The sequence below is a fragment of the Nestor notabilis genome, unplaced genomic scaffold (assembly GCF_000696875.1).
Source record: "Nestor notabilis isolate BGI_N333 unplaced genomic scaffold, ASM69687v1 scaffold14396, whole genome shotgun sequence".
In the NCBI taxonomy this organism is placed as follows: Eukaryota; Metazoa; Chordata; class Aves; order Psittaciformes; family Psittacidae; genus Nestor; species Nestor notabilis.
The window spans coordinates 1-26,492 of NW_009931560.1; the positions used below are offsets into that span (position 1 = coordinate 1).

The 26,492-nt window shown below is 40.3% G+C and overlaps 1 protein-coding gene across 1 annotated transcript in view; it reads right to left on the minus strand.

The window, feature by feature from the left end:
- Positions 1–1,201: 1,201 nt before the first annotated feature.
- KIT (v-kit Hardy-Zuckerman 4 feline sarcoma viral oncogene homolog) overlaps positions 1,202–26,492 on the minus strand; it is a gene marked incomplete at both ends in the record, with an annotated part of 30,410 nt that continues 5,119 nt past the window's right edge. Inside the window, 14 exons of the mRNA XM_010015975.1 lie at positions 1,202–1,324; positions 4,516–4,643; positions 4,989–5,077; positions 6,854–7,004; positions 8,685–8,795; positions 8,882–8,986; positions 9,250–9,376; positions 9,469–9,575; positions 10,655–10,842; positions 12,055–12,169; positions 17,635–17,750; positions 18,429–18,618; positions 21,457–21,616; positions 24,215–24,351. Of these exons, the coding sequence (XP_010014277.1) occupies positions 1,202–1,324; positions 4,516–4,643; positions 4,989–5,077; positions 6,854–7,004; positions 8,685–8,795; positions 8,882–8,986; positions 9,250–9,376; positions 9,469–9,575; positions 10,655–10,842; positions 12,055–12,169; positions 17,635–17,750; positions 18,429–18,618; positions 21,457–21,616; positions 24,215–24,351 (1,847 nt within the window). The remainder of the gene's footprint in view (positions 1,325–4,515; positions 4,644–4,988; positions 5,078–6,853; positions 7,005–8,684; positions 8,796–8,881; positions 8,987–9,249; positions 9,377–9,468; positions 9,576–10,654; positions 10,843–12,054; positions 12,170–17,634; positions 17,751–18,428; positions 18,619–21,456; positions 21,617–24,214; positions 24,352–26,492) is intronic.

The following is a 26,492-nucleotide window of genomic DNA, read 5'->3' on the forward strand; positions in this document are numbered from 1 at the left end:
ATGTGGCACTTAGGGACATGGTTTACTGGTGACCTTGACACTGCTGGGTTAATGATTGGACTCAGTAATCTTAAAGATCTTATCTAACCTGAAAAAATCTATGATTCTATGATTTTTCATAAGTTTCTGTGGGGACATCCCTTGGGAATGCTAACTGGAGCAGAGGGAAGGGTGCAGAAAGCCTTTGGATTTGCTTTCACCTTCCTCTCCCTGCTTTGCCCTTTCCTTGTCTGACTGTAGGAACCAGTCAGGCTTCTGTTCTAAACATTTGTCCTACTGTGGAAGAAAACTTACGTGATCTTGCAACGATACGTCAAAAGTTTTATTTCAGCCATACTATAGAGAAGCATTTGCCATGGGCTGGCTCACTAGAGAGACAACCAGAGTTGTTTATTTCCTGAACAACACAGACAGTAAACACTCTTCCTGGGCAAGCCCCCAGCTACTGTCATCAGCACTGCCTCCCAGCAGTATCCACAGCCAGCAATGCCCCAGCACTCCTGATTTGCTTTAAGATCAGGCCAGATGCAACTAGATGCCTCCTGCAGCCACTGCTTCCTCTCCTCTCTCCCTCCCCAGGCAGCTGCAGCCTATCCTGCTCTGACCCTTTCAGGCTACAAAATCAAAGGAAACCATGGATTTTTGCCTCCCACTATGCCCTAATCAATAAATTCACACTTCAGAATCCAGTTTCCATTGTCTGAGTGATGTGTTACAGCAAAGAAAAGGATGCAAGCCCCAGCTGATATAGACATTTTAAAAATGAACTATTTCAGTAATACACAAATATAGCAATGCCAAGAGACAACAAGTTTCAAAATATTTATATTTAAGATTGAGCTACCAGCATATTCCAATGTCAAAACTTGCAATTATTCACAGAGCTATAACTTTTAGTACAGTGAGATGTAACAGAAAGACTTGACATTATATTGGTGCAGCAAAACCATCTCCTCCACTGCAACACACTTTTAGACACTGGCATGTTTTTTTCCAGTATAACAACACATATATATATACCAATGGTTTTGTCAGCACACACATCTACATCAGGAGTTGCCCCTCCTAATGTTTCTGACCAGCATGGATATATATCAGAATTGGGAAATCTAGATTTCTGTCTAAGACCTTTCTTTGCATGTCAAGACAACAGGAACTCCAAAAACTTAAAACAGGTGGATAAAGTATCATATATACTTACGTTTCCTTTGACCACATAATTGGAGTCATTTCTTATGTCTCTTGCCAGGCCAAAGTCACAGATTTTTGTTACTCGACCATGAGTGAGAAGAATATTTCTTGCAGCCAGATCCCTGTGAATGCACTAAATAACAAACAAAGCAAGCTATCTTATAATAATCTCAACAGGCTGTTGCTTGGTTACATGTATACTCAGCTATATAACTTACTGAATTATGCATTTTATGGCAAGCTGAAAGTCATAATGAAGCCATGTGTTAATAAGCTTACTCAGATGATTAAACATTCTGGTGTAGTATCTTTACTATCATGACATTGATCCACATTGCTAAGGTTGTCTATGCATTTATTTTAGAAAAGAGCATTTGCAGTCACTTTCAATTTTCTCCTGTTTCACATTTGCAGCTAAAGTTTCACATACTTCTCTGACATTTTACAAAAAAAAATCACTGCTTTGTTCCCTAACACAGGACAAATAAGGGGAAAATGTGGTTTGCTTCTAACATAATTCCAATCTTCCATTAATAACTATTGTGGTTGAGGGAAAAATGCTGAAAAGCTGAGAATAGGGAGAATTATGGCAACAACTCAAAGCCAACAGCTCAGAAACTGAATCCCAGTTCAGAAAAACTCCTCTGGAAGACCTGAATTATTAAGTATCTATGAGATCTTTATAAGCACACCTAAGTATTTGAAAATCCTATAAATTTTCACACGCCAGTATCTTTCAGTGAACTGTCATGCATTCAGTGACCTAGCTAGCTTATATTCCAATTTTCTGGAATACATTTTCCAAGCTCCAGATGGGTGCTTGAGTTTTCCATGAGTTGTGTTCCTTTGTATGCAGCTGTGGAAACCACCTGCATTTATTAAGAGAACAGAGGCAGTTCCCTGACAAAATTATCTCTTTTTCCATCTGGAAAGGAGAGTGTTAAGCTCCTGCTTTACTGATGGTATATAGTATGTAGGCCAAAGCTGTCTAAAGAATACCTGAAGATGGTTCAATTTGTCTTTTTTTCCTTGAAATATGAAACTTTAGGAATTCCCTACAAAAAATTACTTAAAATATCAAGAATTATGCAAATCAAACTCAGAAAATAACTGCAGGTTGCATAAACCCCTTAATCTCTGTCCTTTATGCATGCTTACATGAGGAACTATTTTTAATGACAATTACTGTCTCAGGGGCTCTCGTTCACTTCCCAGTCCAACACATTCTGCACTTTGCATATGTAAAGGTGAGAGCATAACCGCACTGAAGCAGTAAAGTGAAGGAATCGTCAAGCATCCATCATGTCTCTGCCTTGTTCCTCCAGAATCAGTGCAGTCTGCACTGAATAAAGACTTTGTCCATTGGAGGAAGCCCTGTCTTGTGATTAAGTCACTACATGCTTAATAAGGGAATTATTCCCCCAGGACAGACTCCTATCCTGACTCCTGCACAGAGGCACTTTTATGCATCTGAACCTTGATAGGCAAGCAAGTTGCAGAAGAGCAGCTGGGTACTCTGCACTACTGACCTGCATGCACCCTCCTTCCCTGAGGCTGTGAGGCAATCTCAGGCATCTTATCCATCAGCCCACACTACTCTGCATTTACTAGCTGGAGCTAAGAGCACGTATATACACTACAACTGAAGAGGTCCAAGCACAACAATGTGTCAGTGCAGTGCAGCTGAATTCTGTAATAAAGCTGCTTATTCGGCACTGCAAAAGCAATATTGCCCATTACTTCCCAACCTCATGTTCAGGTGGTTTTACATTCATTATTGCCTTTGCTACTCAATGCCACAGTGTCTGTCTGTATCAATGGAAAAACTATGAAGAAAACAGTCCCCAGGAATGATGCATAGTGAATTCTGGGGCTATTCTATAGGAAGATAAGAACTAAAGAATGTGTGCTAAGCAGTGGATGTCCTGAATATTGAAGGATAGAGGAGCCTGATGAAAACCATTAAAATCTGTAATGTGTGTTTGCCCACAGGCCTGTTTTAAAGCTGTTGGTAGATGAAAATTAAACTAAAGAGTTTGGAAGGAGGAACAGTGGGAGAAAAAACAAGTCCAAAAGCACGTTTTAATGTGGACTTCCACTGGAGCAGAATTAGACCCTCATTTTCCACCGTTAACACAGGATCCTAGAATTACATCATTTCTGTCAAACTGCGTGTTTGGTTTTGCTCTTTATCGAAGGTGCACCTGTACTATCCTTTGTCTCTATTACTTACAATGTTTATGAGTTGAATAGCATTTTTCCAATATAATGTAAGAACAACCATACGAATATCACAATTATGCTGTGCTTAAGACTTCTATTCTATTATAAATCTCTTTCTGTTATGCAATACCTCCCTTACGAAAACCAAAGAAATGCCTATAATGCTCAGGATAGCCTGTGAAGATTCTTTGTGGGTCTCTAGGCTGGTTTTATCTTTCCAGAAATTAAAAACCAAGACATATCCTGTGCATTTCACCATACTGCTAAAAAAACCCAAAAAAGCACACAGTGCGATACCTCTCCTGTTTAAGGAAGTATTCTGCATGAGAGAAGTAGCGAGTGCAGTGTAGTTTAGAACTAATGCAAATAGAGAGTTGAAAAACTGTCTTCATAGTGTTATTTTGTAAATTCTCCGGCAGTGCCACAGAGAATGAATCTTAAACTCTCAAGATTTTATTGTTTTCCTGAAGGAGTCCACATGTTGGGTTTCCATTTTTTCCCTGAATTCCCTTTAATTCCCATACCCCAGAGAAGACTGAAGAAAAAACTCCTTGAGGTTTACATTCACTGCCTCCAAAGCCATCAGGAGTTCTGTGTGCTCTAGGACACAAGGAAGGGCTGGAGATCGAACCCGTAAGAGGCACCAACGAAGCTCAGCAGGGTTCAGCTGTACCTGCCGTCTCCCAGAACATGACATTATTAATCAGTGGAGCCTCAGGGTGCATCAAACATATTTCACTGCAGTTCCTCCCTTCTGCCTCTTCTCTTGACATTTCTATGACTAGTTTCTGTTCATGAGCAAGGCCACTGACTGTACTAGCCTGAACTGTGAATGTGCCATAGCACTGCTTGATGTTGACTACTGTGCACCCTGTATTCTGTTTTATGGGATATAAACCTCCACTTTTGGCCAACGAGCAGAGTACAGAACTCCAACATTAGCCAAAGCTCCAGGTACATGTCAGTTTGCAGTCCTTGTTGAAAAGAACACAGAAATATTCACCATTTAAACACACAGATCACATTAAAACACTGAAAGTGATGCTAGAGGACATCAGAAATCTACTGATTCAGTCCAGCTCCAAAAAATTCTTAACTTACATTTTTGGAGGCAAGGAAGCTCATGCCCTTTGCCACCTGGTAAGAAAAGCTTAGTAAATCTTCAACATCTAGAGCAAGTTCATCATCTTCTGACACAGAAAGAGTAACATCCTGATCGGTGTAGGATCCTACACAATATAAACAACAGCTTTTGAGTGGAGCAACTGTAATAATTTAGAAACAGAGTTGTCTTAATGTTAAAATAAAACAGTGATCTAAATAAGTACCAGACTAGAGTCACATAAATAGCCCATCACCAAAAAGCAGAAAATAATCCTGGTACTCCACTTAAATGTGGAGAAATACAAGACAATGTAATTCAGCATACTGTTCTTTCTAAAGCCTTTTCATATCAATCAGTGAGTTTTAATTGTCCCCATCCATGAGAGAAAAGTATGATAAAACTGAAAAAATCCATGAAGCCTCTCTCTGCATTCCCACAGGCAAACAATATTCCTTATCAGTGTACTCACCAGACTTCACTGGTCTTTTTTTATCAGGTTTTGGTGGGACTGCATATGACACTCCCGGTTTCATGTCCATGTACTCATTGGCAACATCACTATAGAGGCAGTGGATGAAATGAAACATAGTTGAGTGAAAAGGGCCTCAAAAGCCATCCAAACAAAAAGCCAAGGTTACTCCAACCTTCTGAATATAATGCTTTACAAATGATCAGTAGATTGGAAACTTATGGGTGTGTAAAAAGACGAGGGAAAGCCTGTATAATTTGTCAGTACAGCTAATGATACATCTCAAAGTTCGGAGTTTGGCTCAGGTGAGCAAACAAAACCTTTCATATATACACTGTTTATACAGACTTCACTCTATAAATTAACATCCAGATGTTTTACAGGATTTGCTAGTGCTTACTTCTTCTGCTTAGGCCAACTTCTACCAGAATATTTCAGCAACTCAACTGGCAATTGAAATGCAGAAGACAAATGGTAAAAAATGTTAAATTCAGTCCCAAGTACCATAGAGGATTCATACGTATTTCAAAGAATCAGACGACGCTTGGGACAACCATCTGCTACATTTTTTTAAGTTGAAGTTTTCTTATTGCTATATATAATTCAAATGTACAGATTTTCATCCTATAGAGTTTATAAATACGCATTTGGGCACCTTTAGAAATGATGGATGTACTTTGGCATTTTTCACTTCATCGCCATTAGAACTCATACACATAGCCCTTCCTTAGCCTGAAATATCTGTTTAGTTTATGAACAATAAATGCAGCCACAGAGCTACCATGGAAAGGAGTAACGAGATCACCGATAGCTTCAGTCACCACCAGGAACACATCTGATGTGTTTAGCATCTGCAACTTTACAGTAAATACTAATATGAGAACTTGGTAAATACTCTGTCGTTTATACTTCAATTTGCAAATTGTGCTCAGTGAGGTTCCTCCACTGAAAAGAGGACACACTTCCAAAGGCAAATCACAGCTTTATATGCATCACCTCAATAGTCCCAACCCCTCTGGGCCATTACCAACAATCCACGGCACAAACAGCTCCACCAGTTCTACAGCTTGATGAGACAAAGGACTTTACCACCTCCTAAGTGTCTGCCTGGTTCTTTTGTGTTTGCCAACACAAAGTAATGGTCCCACCAGGGCAATAAACAGACTAAAAATAAAAATGGGCAGGTACTGTAACAGCCCCTTGGTTTTGGCAAATTATGTCTCCCCTCACTTTGCAAAGGGAAGGAGAGAGCAGGAAATCTGCTTAGAAACGTACTTGGAAAGAGCTCTGGGCTGGTATCTAAAACAGAGTGTTAAAAATACACAGATGAAGTAAATGGAAAAAAAAACAAAGTACAAGAGCAATCTCGGGATCGTGACATGGGCCATGTCATCACAAAATCTAGCGAGCTGTATAGGTGGCAGCTTGCCTCTAATACTGTAATGCACTGGCTTGAATTTGTAAGAAGCCATTTCTGAAGGCAGGAACTTATGAGAACTCAGAGTATTAAAACCCCAACACTGGGGGAATTGTCATTCAAGCTGCTAAATGAGTGCTGCCGATGTTTAACAGGAACGATAAACACAAATACGTACAAAGACTGGAGCCAAGGAGTTGCATGAAATAACTACAGGAAATTTGATAAAGTAAAAAAGTGAGTGTCTACAATCAATCGCACTCTGTTAGAAAAAAACACCCACTGTACAAATAGTCTCTTTAATTAAATTGTTTCCTTGCCCAGCAAAGTCTCTTCAAAGCCAGCTGCATGGAAGGTTTCTCCACATCTCTTACCCCTGATAAACTTCGGTATCTCCTCCTTCCCAATCTTCTAAAAACACAAGGACATTTCAGCAGATCATACTTACGCTGCAGGCTCTGCCTGATGCAAAAGGTTCTCGTAAACTGCTGTTTCTGCATGTTCTTCATGTTTTGGACAAATAAATGAATCTCGTTTCCGTCTCAGAAAATTTAAAAGATCACCATAGCAGCAATACTCTGTGATGACTAGAGTGGGACCTGTAGATGCACACAACGTTTAGAAAGCAGGTGAGTATTGTTTTTAAAGCAGAAAGCCTTACATAAAGATAGCATTCAGCCAAGCATGCAAGCTGGACTATTAAAAATCACACTGCCTAGCATTGTCTAGACTTGAAAAGTTATAGAAAAGTAACACAGTATCTTCTTCTTTCATAGATCAGCAACTATGGTCCAGCTAAAGCTGTGTTACTCCCAATTAATTTCCCTCCATCCCCCTCAATAGCATTGCATTGTACAAAAATTAAACAAATAAGGTCTTTTTCTCTTTCTTCATGTGATAATGTTTCTGGCCAGACACATCTGTTTGATTTTGCTCACTTCCTGAAGGAAGTTATTTGTTCCAAACGTTAGAGTAATTCAAGCTTCAAACATTAATCCTTTTGATTCACTTCTGTTTACAGTAGAGCTTCACACTCCTTCAGTAATGTTTTGGAAATGATGTAGAGTGTTATATTCTGCAGTATAATAGGAAAAATCATTCAAACAGAACAGCCTGCTGAGACAGAAAGCTACATTGCACAAGGTCTTAGAATATTAAAATGAAATCAGAAAGGAGAATCAAGTCATCTCCAGCACGGATGTTTATAGATCAAACATATGTTTTCTGAGTGAATGACTCCAGCTATGGCCCTTGAATGTGTAATGGCACTGCTTGTTATTTCATCTGTAAGGTTGTTCTGTACCACCGTTTCCTAACCTCACTAGTCCATTTCCATTTTTCTGCAGTTAAAAATTACAGCTTTCATCGTAGCAAAAGCAATGTTTGTGGTGGGATTTTCTTACAGACGCCACGTATCTTCAGCTGAGACAGACACACACTCAGGCCAGCGAGCCTACTTTGTCGCCTGCTTAAACAAAATTGTTTCATCCTATTTTTATATCATTAAATGTGAAAGTGAGAAATGTTTTGCCTCCATCTAAATCTGTGAATTTTTACAAGCTCTTCTTCTTTGAAAAATGAAGCAAAAACTTAAAAAGCAAATATCTGCGTAAGAAGCAACACCATCTTTCATATTAAAATGCACATAAATTAAAAATACAGGACTGTATCACTGTATTGACACTTCAGCTGTTTTGTAGCTTTTACTATGTATGAAAACAAACTTTTAAAGTTAACATTAAACGTGAAACCTTTGTGTTGTGCAATACTTTATTTGGAAAAGTCTTTTTCTCAACTTTCTGCTGCTTAGAATTTGTAATTTCAGTGGTGCCTTAACAGACGCATTTACAGTTCAAACAGAAGGCTGGAAGACTATACAAGACAGGCCTGCTGACTTCACCTTGGATACCAGCAAGAATCAGTTCACATATCTTCTCTCATCCATGAGAAAAAGTGTGGTTGAGGAAAAAACTTATGCCATGCATTTCTGCATTTTCTTCTCTCAAGAAGAAAGCACACAGTGGCTCAAATGAAAGAGAGCAACAGCAATCCTCCCGTTTAGCTGCAGCTACAGTGGTCTCATGACTGCTTTTAGGACGAGCCTAAAATGTAGATTCACCAGTTCACAGGTGATAGTCATGATGATCTGCACCCTGCCTAAACAAAAAATGTCTTTAAGATTTCTGTACTTAGCGGCACTGGATTCTTCTTCACAGGGTTCCTCCTTCTGGCAATAAAAGGAGAAACAGAAATAATCAATAATCTGCTGATAACCCCACCTCCAATAGTGCAAGCTCCGAGTAGATTCACGATATTAATGTGGTTTCCAAGGTAACTCAGCACTTTAAGCTCTGACATCAAGGCTTCTCTTTCTGTTAAATGGGCACTTGCTGCAAGGCAAAGCACAATGTTCAGTATGTAACACACTGTCCGTAAGGAAGTGAGAAAAACTGTACAGTATATTAAAGCAACTTACTTTTCAACATCTTTACTGCTACTGTCATAGCAGCATCAGATTTAAACAGACCATAAGCAGTGGCTTCAACAACTTTTCCAAAAGCTCCAGCACCGAGGGTTTTACCTAATAAAGAAAAAAAACCCAAACAAACAGCTGTAATGACTTGGAGCACTTCTTCCTAAAGGGTTCAATATTTCATTTTGCTATCAGGGAAGCTATTGTAGATATGCCTGCTTGCTTTCTGTCCCAAGGTAAGTATGAGCAATTATCATTATCTCCATTATTGCACGTCTTTTTTGACAAAACCCTCCTGTGTTTGACCAAAGTCTCATATGAGACCTGAAGGTTTCACCTTGCAGATGAAGTTTAAATAAATCTAAACTAACCAAAACTCAATCGGTTTCTAGGAAATTCCCATTTGTGATCATAAGGAAGTTGCGTTGGGTCTATGTAAACATAGTTGTTTCCATTTATTTCTTCAACAACTTTCCACTGAACTTCATATTTGGGTTTCTGGAAAAGAAGGAGAACAGCTGTCATTCCCGAAGCCTCCACAGGCAGCTCGCACACTTTCCTAACTCAGGCAGAGGGGCTTCTGGTCTTACCTGCAAATATATGTACACCAGAATCATGACTATGATGCACATCAGCCCTGCAGCAACTCCAAATGCAATTAGTAAAGGGGTGAAAAGGGTATGGGTACGGATTTGTTCTGAAAAGAAACAGAAAATTCTGCTTCAGTACTGAAAAACTGTATTAAAAAGACGCAGGTGAAAATCTTTCATTGGTTCTTCCTTGTGAAACATGACTTGGGGTTTTTACTTTCCTGGATGTGCTCCAGATACACCAGAATAGCTTTCCTGAATGAGCTGTGGGGGACAGAGATCACACAGAGACCATCCAGTTAGTTGCCTAAGGAGTCTCAGATTCATCAATAAGGACGAATGACACAAAGACCAACTAATGCAACAGGCTTGCATGATCTCAGTCAAGTTAGGTTAAAGAAAGCTTTTTTCTGAAGTCCTAATTTCTTCTCTTTTTTCTCTCTCAAGTATGATATCTACAGCACAGTCTTTGCAAGTAGAGGTTGTGATGAGTAGCAAAGGAATACCATTCCAGTAAAACCCATCTGCCCCAAATCTGGTTTATTTGTTTATATCTTACATCTGGGTGTAACAGAGAAAAAAGAAGCAGAAGAACATTTGATTCTGCAAAGAGCACAGATTTACAAGCACATTTCAAGTCATCTATGTTCTAGCGCTTTCCCCCCCCCCCCACAAACCCACAAATGCTTCTACAAAACTCTTAAGCCCTTTTGCAGTATGCTGTTACTTCTTCTACAGCAGCAGGGCTTTTTGGCTCCAAGGAAGTTCAGGACCACATTTTTCCTGAGACATTGTGAAAACATTAAAAAATGCAGTCTTTCCTTGGAACAGAAGTGATGGCCTAACCAGTTTAAACAGACAACAACAGGAAGAGGGAGGGAGAGAGGGAAAGGCAATATAATGCTGTAGGTGGTTTGTCCCTGTGCTGCACAGACAGAAGACAACCAGCTACCTACCATGCTGTGTATCTGCAGCAGGAAAAAGATGACACCACAATATTCATTGAAAAACTTACACTGAAAAAAGAAATGCTTTGACAGGCAGAACATGCAGTGTAATACGTCATTACATACTCAGCCATAGTACCATAAACTTCTTTATGGCAAAGGTAAAGAACTTAAAATCCTCTTACAGAAATTGCTGAATGGCACCCATGTTTTATGGTCTCATTTGCTCCAGCCGTTACCTTTAATAGCAAAGTTGAAAAAAGCAGAGCTCTTGTCCCCATTGCTGGAGGCCTCGCAGCACACGGTGCCAGTGCTCCTGAACATGCTGGCGTTGATGGTGCTTTCAACCAGGATTCGTTCAAATGATGGCACTGACGAATTTGTGTAACTGACATTCATGGGGGATATTGCTGGTGAATCAAAACACCTAGGAGAAACAATACTGACAGTTACCTGCCATGGAATGGATGACAGATCCTGCTGTTGAGGCAGATACGTCACTGCCAGAGCGACAGATAACTGAACAACACTGCTCTGCAAAGGGGTTCAGCTGACCATCTTATCTTCAAAACAGCCTACTCATGATGCCTCACTGTCTTCTATGTAGTCGGTGAAATGGATACATACATCCAGCCTGACCCAACTGGACACCATGAGGTCTTTTGTGTTTGAGTTTTGCTAGATACCTTCAGGTCTGTAAGTCCACTAACGGTTATGTACCATTCAACCTGCATCTCCAATTTCAGCCCCAAGCAGTTGTGGTCCATTATCTACGCTTGAAAACTTTTCCCAAACATAATCTTATTACAGCACACAAAAAATATTCCATAATGTTCATACAATGCCATCAGACTTATAGGCAGCCAGAAAATAACCAGTTCTGTTCTCTTAAGATTCTGCCTCTCCTTCATATGTCACATACTTACTACACGAGCACACAGTTAAGACCAAAAAAAGAAGTACTATTTAAAAAAAAAAAAAATCAAGGAAATAACAATTATTTTAGGCACAAATCTAATTACACAGGTGGGACTGTGTACTTGACTTGCTAGTATGACATCTACATCCACAGTGGAATTCAACCAAAACCTTAAAATGTGCTTCAGAAATTCTCACTTCAAATGAAACTCTACAGTCTTTTTAGAAGTGTGGTATCTAGACATCAGGTTATATTCATAATAACTCCACTCTTGTTTACTTGTCATATACTTCATGTGAATAGAAATCTAATTACTTTATGCCTTGAAAAATTACATCATTACACAATAAACAGAAGATAACAGCCATATTCACAAGTGATTCTGTGACTGTCATTCTGAGAAACCGCATACAGAACATGTGTCATCTGGGGCCAAACTGATGCAAATCTTAGCTAGCTTGCAGCAGAGATAAAGTTTGGCTTTTACTTTTCTGCAGCAGAAAATGTTGGTTATTCCCCTTTCAAGGATGGAATGCAAAGGAGAATAATGAAATGGTCTTCCCAAACTACTGCAAATAATGCAATGCCAAAATGATGAAAAAAGTGATGTAACATTTGAACACAAGTGTTACCAAGTCATTTTATGTTCTTAATTTTTAATTATAAATGGGTGAGTTGCATCTAGAATAACCTTTGGAGACTCTGATTTACTTAACTCACCTCTGCTCGGTTCCTGGGCAAAAATACCAGTATATGGTTGGGGCTGGGAATCCAGCTGCTACACACTGGAGAATACCATTGCCAAGCATATCCAGAGTAAGAATCTCAGGTTTTGCTGCAATAAACAAAAATGGGGGTCACACATTAGGGGTACACAGAATCTGCATTGCCATTTGCATTTCACCCCAGCAACTTGTGTGCATCATTATCAGTGGAATTACTTAGGTGAACATAGCTTTGCATGCTCAAGTGTGTCCAGGTCTGAATCGGTGCCCTGCAAGCATTGACCATCTGTGAAAATATCAGATCTTACACTGAATGCTTGGGCTGGATTTTGGAAGAATACCTAACTCTACTGAGTGTTTGGTTTGATGAAAGATCCTAAACCAGCAAAGCCCAGAGTTTAAACAACCCAAAGAACAACAGTGCAGTTCCCGTTCCTGCGCAGCATGACTTTACCCGCCTGTAAAAAGGACAGTTTCTTCACAGTTATAAGCATACTAAATCTGTCAAACCACATCTCTCTTACATCTGCCCTGTGTATTAAATATTACACCGCAACCAGAAAAGGAACTACAGTGCAAGACAACCAGTGCAGACCTCCCAGTCCCCACAGAGGACATATGTCCCTCTAAGATACCGCTACCAAAGTGCCCGACTGCCTGACTCTCTGAAACACTGCACGCAGAGGAAGCTAATATTTGGCTGAACATATTAGCTTTACAAATGATAATTCATGATTACTTTGGTAGTTTAGAAAGCAATCCAGCCAGCCAATGCTTCCTGCCACATCCTACACCAGACCTAGTCCTGCACTTGATTCAGGAGCTGCTGTTTCAAGTATGGCAGGAAACTAGAATGATCAAATGGACTTCAGAGTCATTAGTCCAATGTCATAGGCTTCAGCCAAGGCCACTACCAACACAGCAAGCTGTTTTTCTTGGTGAAACTTGAATTAGAAGCTTTATTTCCCACAATATTACCTTAGCTTCCTTACAAGATCACCCAAAAAGAAGATAATGGAGAAACTAGACTCTATTGCAATGACACTGCTCAATTGACACGTACAAGGTTACAAGTCCATTATCAGTTAATACAACTTCACAGGAATGTAGGATGAACTTCTAATACTCTAGAAAATAGTGAAGCTGTACAGACTACAGTGGGAAAACACAGGTTTATTTCTGATAAAATCCACATACAGAGACTGCAAGGTGTTAGTTTTTAATGAGTATTCTACTTGCTGATTAAATTAGAGGTAATAAAGCACACATATATTCTCAATCACATAGCATATCCTCATGACTCATGTTACAGGAACCAAATGTTCTTTCATTTCTAAATCTGCATGTTGTGTTTTATGCAAACCACCAAGAACCAAACATTGTTGCAAAATGTTGAGATGGATTTTTAGCATTACCCATTTGGTGAGGAACTTTCTGAGAGTGCACAGCATTTCACCCAGTCTCAGTGCTCTTGGAATACACACAATTCACATTTCTGAAACTCCTGTTGAAATGGTTGGATTGTGAAATTGTAATTATATCATCTACTGCCCACATTCAATTTGTTTAGGGATATGTTATATTTTAGGCAATGCTGTAACACAATGTAACTCAAGAAATGAGAGAAATTAGAAGTCAAATATAAGAGGAATATGAACATTAAGCCTGGGAAAAAATACCATGCCAGAGCTGGGTTCCCATCTTCTGCCAGAGATCTACCATCTTCTGACTTTGAGTGAGAGAAAGAAAAATGCCCACATTAGTCGGGCTTCTTCTGGTGTAAAAACCTAGCGCGATAAAAGCCAGTCTATGTGGCCATGTGGACTTATCCTGCAGCAGCAGAGGGGAACGAGAGGCCATGCAGGGATAATGCCTCTGGCAGCCCAGGCAGAGTGGTCCAGCCCTGCAGCAGCCTGGTGAGAACAGCAGACCCAAGAGCAGCACTACATGTATGTGCCTGGTGGAACACTGTGATGTGGTGATTAGTCTCTCCCCACCAGCACAGAGGGCTCCCAAGCTTCCCTTGGACAGAGAAATTAAGGGATGTATTGCAGTCTGGGCAGCAAAGAGCTCCTGCAGCCAGTACCCAAGGGGACTGGGGCAGCTGCTACTGCCGTCCCCCTGTACTGTGCCATTTGCCACCTCAGGCCACACACATGTCACTGCACCTGCACCCCTTTCTGGCAGCCAGACCATCTTCCTCACCCACCAGCGTACGTGCTCCAGGGGATGCTGGAGCAAAGATGGACTAGCTTTTACAAACAGATGCCAAGCTGTCACCAAGCATCGTCTTTTTAAAAGAGATTTTATTGTGCTAGATTTTATGACTTTCACTGCCCCATTAACCCTGGCATCAGACAGGCTCTTAATGACTAGACTTTGCTTACTGTTTTGGCTTTAACCCTTTAAATATTTAATGGTTCATTACATTGCTCGGTATATATGCATATTGCCATCCATAATCAGTCATTAGACGTCTTAAAGCTTCTAATTTTACCAAGTTGATTAAGCGCTTTTCAGCTTTTATAAATGATTCTGAATGTATCAAACAATCTATAAAAGGCCACTCCTACTTTAATTCAGTGCTCTGTATGATATCATTGTGCATTTAATTGCTTTCTATTACCAATTTCCTTCATTGTTAACAAAGTGAATGGCTAAGAAGTAACACTGAATAGGTATTGTCTGTCATCACAGCCAAAGAGACAGGGCTTTCCTCCTGCAGCTACATTTTCTAGATGGGAACAAATCATTTTATAATACCATGGTGACTCCTTACTTGTTCACTGCATAGTCCAGTGACAGGAAAAAATGCTGAGCTTGGTTCCACGTGATCTGTAACACCAGTTTTCTCTTTGCAGCATGAGCAACTGCATAGATAATTTTTTTGTTGACTATAATTAAGCCCAGATATTATTTTACACTAAACTCAGACACTAGTCGGAAGATTCTTCTACCAATTCATAGATGCACTGTACTTTGCCACTCTGGAGATTTCTACAAATTCTTAATTGCAACTCCGTTCAGCATGCTGCTTGTCAAGCTGTAATTTTCCATTTGGCTCCTAATTTCAGAGCTCCTTCCTTCCTTACTTTATGTTACATTTACTATAAATTACTACTTTTTTTTTAAAGCAATTTTGTATTGTTTCAGATTAGCATATGCAATTACTAAATGTGTTTAAATCCAAGGCAAGCATTTCTGCACTGCTTCAGCATCGCTTTTTGTTTATGTGAAGACATTCTCGTGATTATGAATCCTGTTTTACCTGTTTGATTACTTTCTGCTGATTACTTGCCCAAGACATGTAAACATCATGAGCTATATCCTGGCAATTTATGAGAAATCCCCACTGACAACAGTGCCAGGTCAGGATGCACCATTAGATCAGGATCTGACCCACTACACATGACTGACCTTTGGCAGTTACTCTGCTATGTCAGATAATACGGTATAGAATCATAGAATGGTTCGGGTCAGAAAGGACCTTAAGATCATCTAGCTCCAACCCCCTTGCCATGGGCAGGGACACCTCGCACTGAACCATGTTGCCCAAGGCTCTGTCATGCAGTTTGTATTCCAAACCTAAACGATGAGCATTTTTATAAACCACTGAAAAGAGGTTATTTTTCTTAAAAACAACCCCCTGGAAGGATCAATCTATTTCATTTCTTCTTTCCAAAATGAAAAAATATTTGCAGGAACTTAGTCAAAACACCAAAAGAAACTCTTTTTGAGTCAAGTGTGTCAAATCCATATGCTTCAGCAATGGCTGCAGTCCACCCAAAGCCACAGTGCATGGTGACGTGAGCTCTGTGAGACTGCTTAAATGTGCTCATTGAATCTCAAGATTGATCTTACTACTTGCAAGGCCAGTAGCTGAAGCAAGAGGGAAGAAGCCTTGAATACTGATGTTTGTATGGACAAGCCAATCAGAAGAACTAAACTGTCTATCCTCCCTCTTGCCTCGACCATCCTGCTTCACCATGCTCTTCCTAGTCTGGTTTCTTAATCAACATCTATAGAGGTTTTCAGCTTTTATTAAGCAGCACATTCCTCAAAAGTGGCAACATGGAGCACTGCACCAAGAACTGACACCTGATGATGACAAAACTGTGGGTTGGGATTTTTCACTTCTTGTGACCAGATTGCTCCCAAGCAGCCTACAGAGCCTGGGAGAGCTGAGGGGACCACAAGCAGCCCCTCACCCCAAGCACTCACATGATGCTGCAAGTCAAAAAACGCCATCCACTCATGTGAACTGGGAGTTCCACAGGCAACCTGCAATTTCTCACATTCCTTCCCAGAAATTAAATTCTGGCTCAACAATTTGCTCCACTAATCTGTAAAATAGTAAAATTATCCCTCATGACTGTAACCCACACTCATCCATTGAGGCAAAGGATATCTGAAGTAACCAGAGCCCTCACCTCAAAAATCACAGCTGGGAAATAGAAAAGGCACAAGGATACAAATGACAGCATTCACAGATGAAGAAAGAAATGCCATGTTCTGGAAGAAGCCCAGGTGACATTTCTAGACCCAAACTATGGCATTGCTAACAGTGACGCTATGAGTGATGACCTTCAGTGACAAATGAGAAGAATTCAGAAAATAGTATCTAGGATTTTGTGTGTTTGTGGAAGCCTCAACAGTCCTCTGCATAAACCTATGCCTGCAGAAGGACACATGGCTACTAAAGCACAGCAGCAACACAGAACTGTATTTGTAGCACATTCACTCACTTTCTACATAGTTCCTCCTGCTGGGCTTGAAGGCATCATTGCCTACCTCACCATAGTTTCTCCACTTTGCATGCAGTCCCCTCCTGGTTTAATTTTCCTTAAGCCTGGCCTTTAGCAGCTGCCAATATTTGTTTGCTGAGAGCATGAAATGCTCTAACAGGATGGCTCTGCTAAGAAGGACAGGGTTTCCTGAAGGTTTGATTGAATTAATTTTGACGTTTAGCTTCTGTCTTGAAGAATGCTGTTTGGAACTGAAACCGATGCTCTTTCTTAACAAGCATGTCCCAAAGATGACAGCACACGCATTTGTAAAGTTACGCAGATTTTTCTAAACCAGTGGTGATCTATATTATTATACAAAACTATTTAAGTGCCAAAAGGCACAAGCGAATAATTCTTTTGACAAGCATTCAAACTCTGCATCCAACTCAAGCAAATTAAAGACGAACAATAGCTTAACCATGCTGCCAAAAATGCAAATTATAATCCCCATGTATCTTGCTCCACCTTAAATTATCAAAGGTTTATGATACATGCTTATTTTTGAGATCTTGTTCTCAGGTGCTGCAGTTTTTTCCTGTATCTAGCTGCTCTCTGGTAACCTCTGGAATACGTTTGCTAGAATGTAAGGTCATGCTGGATAGTAGGTAGATTTGTGTAAGTACTCTGCACTTTTATATCTTGACATTTAAATAGTTTTCCAGCATGTGCTTCACTTCAGAAAGCCTTTCATATGCTGAACCACACTGTGACATCTTGTGCATACATTATGTTGTGTAAAATACAATGACTATGATAATGAAATATTTCAGACTGTTCACTTTACTTACTTTTCACATAGACATTAAATGTTACAGAGGAGCTGGCATCAGAATTGGACACCAAAAATGTGTAAATGCCTCCTTCTGTTCCTTTTAATCGGGTAAGGTGAAGTTCACTTGTATAACTGTAAAGAAAAAAACTAAGCATTACTGATGCTCACAACTTGCAGTGAACAGGCAATTGCTACATGGAAGCTGAGAAGTGAATCACCAGCACACAGTCTTCTGCAGACACTTTCCATGCAGACACTCTTACCTTGCATTACAATGGCTCTTGCAGTACAGTGTCCAGAAGTTTTGCCACTCCTAATGCCCAGATTTGTACCCAGGTGACAGCTTAGCATCAGGCTCAGACCCCATGCACCCACCACAGCCTGCTCCTTTTCTCGCTGAGGGGGGAACCCAAGCCCACAACCCAGGCCATAGGTGCTAGGTGTTTCACTGGATTTTTGGAGTACCATGGCTCAGAAGACTACAGTTCCCAGCAGAATTAAAAGTATAAGCTTTTGTCTAGAGCACTGGGTTCTGCTGTGGTAGTGGACAAACACTTTAAATTCCTGTTTTTGCTTACTGGGCAGGATGGCATCTTGTGGGCACACCGGTCCTCAGATGGTGTGGTTAGCTCAGTGCTGCTCCAAGTCTAAGTTAGCAGACTTTGAACCAGTTACTGTGGTAAGCCATGTGTACTACAACTTATTTTATAATCACAATTTTCTCACCATCTCCACTTTCCTCTTTCCAGAGCAGACACTAGGCTGCTGTTTCAAAGTGAAATCTATAGCACTTACAGGCACTCATATTACCTGTTACTGCCCACAGTCTTGAACTTGACATAATGGTCTGATGAATTCTGTAATGTTTCATTCATGTACATCCAGAGTTCTTCCTTCGGTTTTGGATATGCCTCATATTCAACTGTTAAATTTCCATTTTGTCCTGCGTTTATATCTATTGTGGTATTCATTGTTGCAAACAAACGGACAAATCCTTTAACTGATGGTCATAAGAAGAGAAGAAAAACTTTTTTAGGGCCATTTAGAGGATTGTCAGTACTCTAACGACACTTAGACTACTTCAAGATCAGAGATTAAACATCCAGATAACTGTGAAAGAGGAAACCTTATCTACAAAGCAGAACTTGAACCCTCACCTGCCAAAACCAAGGCCACTAGGTTTATATAGCAATGAGACACAGGACTTAAAGCAGTCTTGAGTGCCTTAAGAGAAACAATTCCATCTTTTGGTGACAAATACCCCCTATTTGCTTTTGGAAAAAGGCAAGCATGTGTTTGACTACTCAAATATTTATATTTTCAAAAACTCAGAGTTGCTAACTGTCTCATATGAAAGAAATACTAAGAAAACAAGACAAATTGATCATTTATGACAATATACTAGAGTATTTAAGGTTGCTTTGTCAAGTGTAATTAAGAACGACATTATGAATGAAGCTATTAAAAACTGTAATTAGACAAAAACACGTTAAGTCCACAGGCCTGGATATGAATTGTCTTAAACTAAAGTATTTCTGTTCATCTACTGCTGAGTCTTAATCTTTTATTTGGCAGATACCATTTATCATTATACAGTTATGCATTTATCATTATGCAGTTCTGTTCCATAATATCATGTGGAACAGCATCCCTACTGCAGCGGTTTTAATTTCATTAATAAACTCATAAGCTTCAGGATTATTCACTTTGAAAAGACACATTTTTCAGTCCTATTGCACAAATTCATACAGGAATTACCAGTTTGACAGGCAGATTGCAATTACAAGAAAACACATTTACTGAGAGAGCTTGAATTTAGATCAAAAGTCAATCTCAGATCGCTGCTTCTTCCCGCTTTCTAGTAATCAAACTGCTGTGGCCAGCTGGGCACCTGAGCTCAGGAAAACCAGAGCCAGTGGGGCTTGGTGAAAGCATATGGAGCTGCCAGAGCGCTTGACAGATGCTTTGGAGAAGAAAGGATGAAGTAAACTCACAGCAGGCAGGTATGCTCTAAAATGCTCCCCATCATTAGGAAAGAGAAAAATATTTATATCTGGAAACTGAAGATTTTCAGTTTATTCAGACAGTTTTCTTCTATTTTCTGTATAAAGCTAGATTCTAAATTGGACCCAAGAGTCTGCTAATAAAGTTTTATGATTGTGCTATCAGTCCCCCAAATAGGGTTCTAGAAACTGTTTACAGTTAGGTAAATTAACTATTAAAAAAAGTAATCAGGAAATTTATGAAAAATACCCATTATTTCCTGTAAACCTTTTGGCAAACTTTAAAGCCACAGTGATTTAGGATCTGATACAATCCCAGGATCTCTCCAGTACATGCCATACACTTCCCAGGACCCTGAGAGCTGTCACAGTTCAGGTAAATATAGTCAGTTTGACAATGAATGGTGAAAAGCATCCAGGAGGTAGAGTTTATTTTATTTTAAGACAAAGTTGAGAGGGGTGGGGAGAGAAAAGTACCTTGAAAAGGAAAGATTCCAGCTTTTCTCTGGCATATTTTATTAAATACAAACTTTGCATTTTACTAAATTCCAACTTGTTACTTTATTTTCTACTTTTTATAATGCTGTACTTTATTTTAGTCCCCAGACCTTAAGTCAACCCTTTTTAAAGCCACATTTGCACATGTAGTCATAGTCCTAATAATTTCTGTAGTTAAGAACTTCCCTCCTCTTATAACAAAAGCTTTCATATTGTTACCCTGGGGGAAAAGATTTTGTTTCATACTTCATACTGTTTTCCTCTGTTACACATGAATTTAGTCTCTCCTGTGAAAAAATGAGGAAACATCCTCAACATTGAGCCCTACCCCCTTGAACAGCAGATCAAGGTTAAGGGCACTCAAACCACTGCTGCTCTGGCACGCACAGGTCAAACACTTCTGTTTTCTTTAATTTACTAGGGAAAGCAAACCAACCAACATTGCACGAGTATCTGTGCAGCCAAAAAGCAGATTTGAAAAGGAGAAAGGATCCAAGACTTCCCTCAGTTACTACACCCTTGAATGGTAAGGAACTGAAACAGCTCTAGGCAACTCTGCAGACTTCTTCAGAATGATCTTATTAACTACACTAACATTTCTTAATTGTCCTTAATTTATCAAATCAGCACATTTTAGCAGCTCTAAAATCCAAAAGACACTGTGTGTCACCAAAGTTAATATATAGCAGACTCTAGCCGAACCTGTTACTAAACAGGAGGAGAGAGGGAGTTTGCTCAGTGTTAAGGGACATGATCCAAAACCTGTGGAAATGATGGATAGTGGGTATACTACAGGGGTGAGCACTGGAACAATTTCATGCTGCCTATGCATACTGCAACGTTCCTCGTGGCATCATTTTAAATAGAAGTACATATAAAGCTTCTACGTAAAAAACAGTGACACGCTGATGTCAGTGAAATTTCCTGTGCTTGGAAGGCAGGTATTAAAGATACACTTCATGCTTGTGTTGCCAAATTACTTAAGTGTAGGAATAGCACCAGGCAAAGGTAAATGACTTGCTTCGTGAAGACTGGATTCAATTTAAAATTAAACCAGGAAGGATGAGACAAATCAGAGAGATGGAAACACAGTTGAGTGGTTGTTCTAATATCACATTCTAATAACATACAAAGGGTTACAGAAATTAAAGCAGTCATCCATGCCACAATTCCTAAGCCATCCCATATGGTACCAGTTGGCAATAACCTTTTAATAAAGCAACTTTACTCACTGAGATTTGAGGGAAAGGAGAGAGATGGAAGGGATGGCTTCACAGTGTTCTCACTTTCCACCTCCCGCTCTTAGAAATGTTAAGATTTCTACAAGAACTATTTACCTAGTGCTTTCAAGGTTACTGTGGCATTGGTTTTTCCAAACGGATTTTCTGCTTGGCATGTGAATTCTCCAGAATCATTAACTCCCACTGAACGGATGTTCAATGTTAATTTCCTTTCGTATCCATAATCACCCAAATTTCTGCTTTTGCTTGTAACAATCTGTCGGTAAAAAACAATTAACATCTAAAACACTGTGTATGCAGCATCTTTCCTAGATAAATTAAAAATAGAAGTAATTATAACTTTGCTATATTAATATTCATAACTTTAAACCGGAATAATAAGCCAGCACGGCAAACCTGTCACTAGAATCTCTCCATGCAAAACAAGTGTGTGATCAGCTGTCTTTGGGAGATAATGTCCTCTCCTAAGTCCTATTCCTTCCCCTTATTCCTAATTTTTCTCCTCCTCCAGCTCCAGTGTAAGGCAAGAACGTGTGTGCGTGTGTGCATGTGTGCGTGTGTAGAAAAGGGTGTTGTGCCCAAAGTCAGACCCAGCTCACTGAGCCTACATTTCGAATGCTGATGATGGCGAGGAACTGACAAGTTTTATTTGCACTAACAACAATTCTAGCTGCTGCAAAACGGCCACTGGCTCTTGACTTTCTTAATGCTCAGAAGCTGCAGCTATTGTAATAAGTCACTGCAACTCTGAAGTGTGGTTCACCACTAAAGTCACGCCTGAAAAATCAGTGAACTCTCCAATGGTTGCAATGCTTCCCAGCGAATGACAAGAGAGAATTTAAGGTGCTGGAGCTTCATTTTGAACTGGGCTGCTCTATGGCCTGAGGCCACAGCATCTCCTGATCACATGCTGCAGAGAGACCTGCTGGTATCAGGCTTTACACAGCATCCTTCCTCTGGTACCCACTCCGATTCTTGGTCCACAGCAATCTAAATTTCTTAATCTTACAAGCAAGTGGAAACTTCATTCTCTTTTCAAAGCATTAAGTATATCATGACTCTATGCCTACATATGCATAGGAAAAAATAAATGTCTTTAGGTCTTGACTTTAGTTTTTGTGAGAATGCTTGGTGTGGTTGGAAAGACTAATATATTTACATTGAGTAATCCAAATGCAGACCTGGACTTGTTATGATTTTCTAATAGAATTATTTCAGTTCTTGAGGTTCCAAGAGTTTCTAGATAAATTTAATCTTCTCAACACAGTTTTGATTCTTCCTGAGTTATAATAATCACAAATAAAGTTTGTTTTGTATGGATGTGTTTGCTTATAACAAGTCTCCTAATTTTCAGAAGTGGTGATAACTTCAGTCATGCAAGGAAGAAGTGGTTTGGATCTTTTTCCACCCACATATTCAGGAGAAAATGTAGTTTTGCATCTATTTAAACATGAATTTAATGTGTTCTGGTCTAGTACAAAATTTAATTTGAAAATCAGTATTTAAAAGATAGCATCCTCTACTATTTATTAGAAAGGACAGAAAGGTCAAACTTATTCAGTCAAAAATATTTTCCTCGTGGCTCCTACTCACAAAATGAAAAGCGAGAAAGCACAAAAACTTAAGGGAAGGCCCCAGTTTCATCACACCATAACAAAGAAAAGGGAGGGTAGTAAGGGAACAAATTAAGTTCTCAGATGAAGGACTTGCAGTTGACCTTGGCAAAGAACCAAAACCCCCATCTGCGTGTCCCCTGCCACCTTCATTTAGACGTCCCCAACCTTCGGAGCTGCGTGGTCAGATTTCTGGAGCAGCAAGCACTTAGCGAGAGCAGCTTCGCCAGAGGCAGTGGATTAGCTAAGCACAGTATACCCGGCCCCAGGGAACAGGCCTCCTGTTCACTATGTGCCCGAGGAGATGTGATTTATCCAAACATCACAGCATCACAGAAGTCTTTTCTTCCATACACACATACACATGTGGACTGTGAATTACATATTCTGATCACCATCATTAGCAGTAAAAGACCAGCCAATTAGCATGGGATCATATATGGCAGGAGTTACTAACAGGTCTTCACAAGGGCTTCTAATTAATAGAAATTTCAGGGTATTCCCAGAAGACCAAGAATCGTCCTTAGAAACAACCCAGTGTCTGCTGCTCATTTCAAAGGCAGAGCTGGCAGCACCCTGTCTGACCAGGGGAGGGGATGTCTCTGTCCCTCGTTTGCAGAATAGCTATGCTGCCAGTAATCAACTCCCCTGGAGCACTTAGCCTGCCAATAATTCAATCTGGTGATGCCAGGCAGTAACTTCAACTATACAGACAGAAGCCAGTTCACTGGTTCATTTTTCAGAACTTCCCCAGTTAGTAAGGCACACCATGTAATTTAAATGAATTAATCATTCCTGCAAATGCTTACTACTATTCCTGTCACACACAGTCCCACGCTAATTAGCAGGTATTTTACTGTTAATGATAACGACTAGAATATGTAATTTGCAGTCCATGTGTTGATATTTGCAGCTCCCATTGATTGCAATGTGATGTGTAGGCACTCCATGCTTCCGTATTTAGGCAGCCCAACAGAGGTCACCTAAACTTTACATTGAGGTGCCTAACTTTAATTTCTGCTTGGGGAGAAAAGCTCATGCAGATGCTTTTCCTCCCAGACATCTGCATGGGCACAGGACAGTTGTTGCTGGCCCTTCATCAGCCTGTGGGATGTGGGACCTTTGGAAATGCAATAAATCCAAACTGATACAGCATCAGGTATCTAAGACAAGTATGTGAATATCTACAGAGAGTTTGTGTACTGTGCTGAGGCATACACGATACAATTAAAGGTACTCACCGCACTTCTGTGAGAAATCCAGCTAGCTTGTACACTGCTATCCACATCCGTGATTATGCATGTAACTTCAAATTCTTCTCCTTCTTTAAGAAGCTCATGGCTTTTGGATAAGGTAATGACAGGAAGAGTTTTGTGAACTGGGAAACAATTTAGAAGTGTACTTTTCATTAGCTTCAGAGCTTTCAAGGTAGGGACAAAAACCAACAGTCATTAACTTTCCAATAAAATTACAGGCCTCCGAGAATTTATTTAACATATTACACAGTTGTTCCCTTACAACAAGCACATTTCTGCTTCAGTCCCCCTTCAAATTACATTTAAAGTTAGATAATATGCAAAAATATAGCAACTTGCATGAAGAAACTCAAATGATGTTGAACCATCAATAAGATGATTCATTGCACGACAGTGATTAAAATGTTGCACTCTGGAACTGAAAACATGGTGAGGATCAGCAACTGAAGAACCGCAGGCTAGCATGAACTGCAACTCTGAATTAGAAAACGCTACAGACAAAAAGTACTGTCTGACAGGTCCCTGAAAGCCCCTGATGGACAGCCTAGGAACAACAGGTACAGCTCGAAGACTACAGCACACCCAACCCTGAAAGCACCACACCTCTGCTCACAGTGATAGTTCAAGGTGGCTAGAGACAAGACTGTGGACAAGTCTGTCACCCAAGAGTAGGTGACATGGGCTAGCTGTACCCCTGCTCTGCTTCGAGGTGTCAACAGTTAAGCATATCTGAGGACTATGTGTCTCTTATCTCCACAAGGCTCTTCAGCTTTTTCCTCTGTTCCCTCTGCAGTTCGTTTTTCTGTTTCCTTCAACTTTTTCTTCAAATTTTCCTCATTTATGAGACTCCAGTGAACTTCCCACTAGGGCTTTTATGCAGGAAGACTCACTCTCAAACTGTGAATACAACATATATCAGATAAGGTCTTCCAGACTCTCTTCCTGCCTCTGACACAGGCTTTGTAGTTGTCTTAGGTAAATTATACGAAACTGAGGAAAACACCACGCTTTTCAGCCATTCATACTTCAACAATAATGTTTTCCTCATGTTGCTGTAAGCAGCTACAGACGAGAACAAAGAAACATGTTTGCTCTCTTCAGATATAAAGGCTGACATAAAAATCCCCTCCAGCATTCAGCAGTACCCAAGAGACAGGAGGAAGCTGGTGCAGAAGGCGTGCTGTGTTCTCACCCACCAGAAACATCTATGAACAACAACAAAAAAATAGCCGTTAAGTCCATAAAGCTCCTCATTGTTTTGAGAAAGGCTGGACATAAACGCTCCCTGTGCTATTGTAACAGGGCTGGTGTACGTTAGTACGCGTGCACGATGCCTCTTCTGCCTTCCTGTGCCAGAAGCCTGAGGGTCTGAGTGCCAGTTCTGATTACAAAAACATCGCTCACCAAAGGGTCTCCAATGTATTTAAATCCTCACCCAAGGAGAAAGTGGGAGTTTTACCTGGTGAATTCAATGAGGACTGAAAGCTACAGCAGAGTAATTACAACACTGAAGATGGCAATGCTGCTCTGCTGCTGATGGCCTTCAACAGATGTTTCCATTTACTTCATGCTTCCCCCCAAACAGAGAACAAAGGCATAGTGCCCCAGTCCCACTGGCCACCTACGGCCCACCACCAGTGGGTGGCTGGCAGTGGATGCCAGGTCAGCACACCCCATCTGAAGTCACCACTGTATTGAGCAAGTACAGATTTTATCCCATACAAAATTGAAACATTCCAATAGTATAACTTGCACTTTCTATCTCAGAGAAACATCAACTGATTGCTTTCTTTGGCCATCACTGAAAAAAAAAAACAAAACAGTTGAAAGAAAACCTTGTTACAGAACAAACAAGACAGACAGCAAGAACAGACTTGATTTTTGTCGCCAAAGGAGAATGCCAGAGATGGCTGTACTGATTCAACTTTTGTTCTTTTCTCATTAAATTTAGTATTTATTAAAATTCACTGCATCAGAGTTCCCAAATCACACGGAAAAAGACTTCAATTTGCCACAGCAAACTCCACACTTGAGATGACCCCCGCTGCCCATCCCCTGGATGCCCCACCACTGAGGAGCATGGCAGCATGAAGCTGGTCACACAGCCCCCCACTACAGAGCAAACACCAGCGAGTGTTTCATCACGCAATAGGGCAGCCCTCCTTCACCAGCACAAGGGGTTATGCTGGTGGTGGCCTGGCCTCAGCACAGAGCAGGCAGCGGGGGAAGCACACTGGCCTGATGGCCCAGGCGGGCAACCCAC